This window comes from Aythya marila (assembly GCF_965140915.1).
Source record: "Aythya marila genome assembly, chromosome: 5".
In the NCBI taxonomy this organism is placed as follows: Eukaryota; Metazoa; Chordata; class Aves; order Anseriformes; family Anatidae; genus Aythya; species Aythya marila.
In genome coordinates this window covers 14,483,870-14,489,176 of record NC_139046.1, presented here as the reverse complement: position 1 = coordinate 14,489,176, position 5,307 = coordinate 14,483,870, and the positions used below count along the sequence as shown (strand labels likewise).

General features: G+C 46.1%; 1 protein-coding gene across 4 annotated transcripts in view; it reads left to right on the top strand.

Moving 5' to 3' along the window:
- The first annotated feature begins 1,824 nt into the window (after positions 1 to 1,824).
- PAPOLA (poly(A) polymerase alpha) overlaps positions 1,825 to 5,307 on the top strand; it is a 42,221-nt gene continuing 38,738 nt past the window's right edge. The window contains exon 1 of one of the 4 annotated variants that reach the window (XM_082760874.1): positions 1,825 to 2,132. In XM_082760874.1, the coding sequence (XP_082617000.1) occupies positions 2,125 to 2,132 (8 nt within the window). In that variant the 5' untranslated portion in view covers positions 1,825 to 2,124. The remainder of the gene's footprint in view (positions 2,133 to 5,307) is intronic. The other 3 variants (XM_082760873.1, XR_014317550.1, XM_082760872.1) reach the window with 3 other exon arrangements.

Below are 5,307 nucleotides of genomic sequence, written 5' to 3'. Positions count from 1 at the left end.
GGTAACATTAAATCCTAACAGCTGTAGAAACTGTTACATGGAAAGGAAGAACATCGCTAATGTATTTTACAATAAAAATACTTAGTTTTTGAACAAAAATAATCATGGTTTTGTTTAGGTTCATTATCTAATCTAAATTTTTATTTCTCATACTCTACTAGTATGTTGCATTGGGTTTTTAATATTCCTTCTGTAAAAGTATCATACACTACACATTAATTAATACATTTGTGTATCTGTATTTCATGTATCTACTTCAAAGTCTGAACAACATGAATCTGTTCTTTCTCCAAAACTTTCCTCTTGGATTTTTTTCAGTTGTGCATCATATTTAAGCAATATATTGTTGTGATCTGGAAAGGATAGCCTGAGGAAAATCTTTTATTTAAAAAAAGAAAAAAAAAAAAAAAAGAGGGAGAGAAGAAATGGCATCTTCACTCAAAACAGAAATAATAGAAGCAACGAGCACTCATATTTTCTCCATTACCTATCAAGAGGCCAAAACACTTGCAACACAGCCCTCTTGTTGTGCTCTAGTGACTGACCAGTTAAACAATTTCCCAGTATAGGTATGTCATAAAACCATTTTTTTTTCCTCTTTTCTTTCTTCTTTGGTACAATACAAATTGGTGTACGTAGGTGTAAATCTCATCACTGATACTTGATAAATGTTTTGAAGAATGAGGAGTTTCCAGGCTGTTGATGTAATTCTTTTCTCTCCACTGATTTTCTATGCCTTTCAGAGAACCTGTCAATGTCTGTGCTGAGTGAGCTGACACTTGTATCAAATTTGGTGTAAAACAAATGCAAGATTTTGTCAAAACAAAAAGACAAGGACTGGTTGGGAGAAAGAGGAAAAAAGGAGAAAGAACTGAAAGTAGTGATAACAAATTGCACCTCTTTTACCAGTTAGTTTTAGTATTTAAATTTTAGATGTATTAATTTCCGAGGTGCTTATTCAGATATATTACTATTTTTACAAAGAAACAGTCCCCTTTTGGCTGTTTTCGACCAGTCACACAGTCAAGGCAGTGATGATAGCCTGAAGAGAGTTCAGGACTACTATCTCCTACCCTAAAGGAACATTTCTTGGGCATGTGAAGTTCTTGTATGCTGCCAGTCCATGTTACCACTTATCACGTGAGGCAACTAAAGATGAAATAACTGGTAATTTTAGAGAAATTTGTAGGTTGAATGCTACTTTTTCAGACCAAAGATGAAAATCGGACACTAAAAAAGGAGGTAAAATAGGCCTTTAGTGTAGTTGCTGTTAATATATGTATTTTTCTAAGAAGAAACTTTTCTGAGTAGATATGTGAAGTGTGAGAATTTTTAAGTTTTTGAAATCGGCGTGGTCTCCTTGTGGCAGAGCTTTCGAAACACCTATTAGAAAACAAACTCCCAGCTCTGCGAAGGGCCAAAAAAAAAAAAAAAAAAAAAAAAGCCTGCTGCGGCTGACCACGACCCACATTCCCCCAGGCCGCGGGGCTGCCCCTGGGACCCCAAGCGGCCCCCACATGCCCGGGTCCGCTCCCGCCGCCCCCGTTTCCATGGCGACCGCAGGCCGCGCTCTGCCCCCCTCCCCTCGGGGCCCGTGTCCGCCGCCAGCAGCGCGAACCGCCGGCCCCGCCCCTTCCCGCCGCGCGCACGCGCCCCCTCAGAGCCGTTAGCGCTTTGTTTTCAAACCCCCGCGCGGCGCCACGCGGCGGAACTACGACTCCCGGTACGCTCCGCGGCGCCGCGGCTTCTTGCGCAGGCGCGGACGAGTCAGCGTGCGCGGCGTGCGGGGGTGGCCGCGGCGCTGCGTGGGGCCCCCCCCCGTTCTAGAACGTCGCTGTGGTAGCGCCCGGGCGCCATGTTAGAAGGCCGGAGGGGAAGAGGAAAGTGAAGCGGCGGCGGCCGGGCCCAGCAGCGGCTCTGCGCTCCCGGCCGGCCCGCGGCCCGGCCCTGCCATGCTCGCGGCTCCCGCTGCCCGGCGGGACGAGTGAGCGGCCCCCAGGCGGCGGCGGCGGCGGCCTCGGCGGTGGGGGAGGACGAGGAGCAAGAGGAGGAGGCAGAAGGGGAAGACGCGGCGGTGGTGGTGGCGGCGGCGGCGGAGGAGGAGGAGGAGGAGCCGGAGAGACGATGCCGTTGTAAGTCGGGCGCCGGCCGGGCGCCTCGCCTCAGCCTGCCCCGCGGCCCCGTTACCCCTTCCCGCCCCCGTCGGGTGCCGCAGTGCGAGGCCGCACGGCCCCGGGGCCCCCCTCCTCCCCTGCGGGTGCCGGACCCGGGGGGGTGCCGAGGCGGCCCCCGCCTTGTGGCGGCCCCCTCACGGTGGGGCCGGCTGCGGGGCGCCCCTCAGAGAGCGCAAGGCGCGCGGTTCGCCCCGGCCGCCAGGCGCGGACCTTGTTTTATTGCACACACATCTTTTTCCCTCCCAAACCTGCCGGCGCAGCCTCCCCCATGTGAGCGCGTTTCCTCAGGCGCCGGCAGTGAGGCGGTCCCGGCCGAGCCCGCTGCCCTTGCCAGCCCCCCCCCCCCCCCCCGGTGCCGGGTGACTCCGAAACGCCCGGGCACCTCGCCGCCAGGCCGCCGGCCGGCAGCGCCCCCTGGCCGGCAGCGCCCAGCCCGGCCGCCGTGCCCCCTGCGAGCGGCCGCTCCGCCGCCGGGGCTGCCCCCCCAAGGCAGGGGCCTGCCGCCCGCCTGCGGGAACGCGGGGAGACGCAGCCCCGGCCTGGCTTCTGCGCCGGTTTCCTTTCCCCCACCTCTTCCTGTTTTTATTTTTTCTCGCGGACGTTCTGACGGCTCCGGGTGGATTATAGAAAACTCCTTAGTTCCGTAGTCCACGATGGTAATATTTCGTTTATACCTCAGTAAGTCGAGGGAAGCAGCTATGGGTAATGGGTTAAGTAGGCTTTAGGAATCAGGTATGTTTACGCTCTGAGCTTTTTGGGGGGAGGAGGGAGAAGGCAGCATGGGGACATTGAAAGAGAAATACAAAGAACTTGGAATTATTACATGCGCTGTTGGTTTACATATGCAGACGTCATGTGAAGAATAGCCCAGTTTGCCTGGTGCGCTTGTTTTATTAAATCTAAAATACTGCTATATTAGTCGCAGTGCAGATAATGTGGGACAAGCTTAAGAGTTTGTGGCAAAAACAACACAGTAGGTGAATGTCATAAGGAAAATGGTTATGCCAAGTAGTTTCCAAGGCTTTTGTAACAAGAATTGAATGTATTTATAAATAAACTTTGCACATGTTCATTATGGCAATGAAAAATTGCCAGAAACTATGGCAGTGAAAATTTACCAGAAATGGACTTTGAAGTTAGCTGCTTTTTTTTTGGCTTCAGGAAAATGGGAGGGTACTTATTCTGTCTGCTTTCATTTGTAGTTTATTGTGTTGTGTCTACATAAGTTCCAAATGCTTCATAACAGCATTCAAAGTTTGTGCTACTTCTGATGAATAAATTGTGTTCCTCGTCATAATTGTCTTCAACTTTGAAAAGTTTGGAATGATTTATTATTCTTAAAGTAGCTAGGTGTTTATGATAACTTAACTAGAAACTCTTAAGTAACATTGTGTAGTTGTAGCTGCAGTGATGCATTACTATTTTCACCATAAACATTACTTAGCAACTGTACTAATACAAAAAGGTTTATTTTAGCTAGAAAAACAGAAGCTTTCTTGGGTTTTTCATTTGTTTTGTCATCTGTATGTTTGTGGAACAACCGGCTTCATATTATTCAGTCAAGACTTCAAAACAAATGCTGTAATGCTAGTAAGCTGTAATGCTGGTAATGTTAGTTCTAGAGTTTCTGAAGAGATACTTCTGACTTAAATTAAGAGTATTGGATGTTTAGAGTATTTTTAAAAAAAAAAGGGGGGGGGGGGGGTCATAGGAAGTTACTTGTTTGCGTAATTCTTTCCAGGATCTTTTTCTGCTTGATGCTTGTATACTTCTGTATGATAACCTTCTGAATAAGGGTAGAACAACCAACCCTGGTCCCATTATCACTGCCATGCTTTCAGGGTGGCAAGCAACTTAAGGGATGTCTTGAAAGACATTTTCTTTTAGGGGTGGTGTGTGCTATTGACAGGCCAAGTCAGAGCTGACCTCCCACACAACCAGCAACTGTCATCAGTCTGTACTTCAAAAGCTTTCAGAGTTCTCAAGAGGTGTACAACAGTGGTCGTGCTGAGCTGTCTGTGTATAAATATTCTCTTAGCAGTATGGTACAAAACAGTAAAAACAAGCAAATTATTTATATACAAGGCACTTGAGTAGTAAGAAAGCAAACTCAGGCTCTGGTGATGCTGATAACTAGTGTTTTGGAAAAGTCCTTTTGTGATTAATAAAAATACTAAGTATATACCAGAAACTTACATGAGTGCTTATCATGGTTCTCATTAATCTGCATGATGAGATAGCTGCATCAAGAAAAACTCTTTAACTTTATATAACTTCATATTAAAAAAACAACAAACTTTTTGGAAACAAAATGAGTATTTCTTCTGTTGTAGAGAGATATTTTAGTGAACTGTTAGATACAGAGTACTTGTTCTTGAGCATTATTAAACCAAGCTGCTAGGGAGGAGCAAAGCTCACTAAGGTGTTGATGTGCTTCATGTAGGGCTAGATCTGCAGAAAGGCTACTGACTCTGTGAAGCAGTAGCTATGCTTTTGTGAATGAATGGTGCAGCCTCTTTATGTAACCTGGGCCTCTCTGACCCTCCAAGCAGAGGAATAGCAGTATGAATCTGTTTCTTGTTAAACTGCTGATGGTAGTGCACTTGCTTCTCTGCTGAACTTCTGCATCTGCTGAAATCTCTGCTGAAGACTTTTTTTAACCAGAAGTGAAAAAGTTCAGAGTCAGATACCTGAATGTTGAAGTTCCATACGTGCTATGAAAGTTTTAAAGTTTTGGTGGTATTGGTAACTGCCATACAACAGGTTTGGAATGTCGTTAGTGGTCCCCCTTTTTTTTTTTTTTTTCCTCTCAGTCTATTGTAGGCAGCCAAACTTAAAAGAAATCTTCAGAAGTGAAAATGTTTTCTTTTGCTGACCTTTGGGTTAATGCAAAATCATTGTTTTGCTGACTTAAGTGACTGTCAGTTTTATGCCAGAAGAAGTATGAGACCATTTAAAATGATTTTCAGTGATTGGGGTTAGATAAACGGTGTGTTTCTCAACAAAGCTAAGATTTTTATAGGCTGTATTTTGGAAGGAATTAAGTTATTACTAACTACAGAGCACTGGACTTACTTCAGAGGAACAGTTGCCATAATTGACAGTGATAGCTTTATTAATCAAGAATAAATTA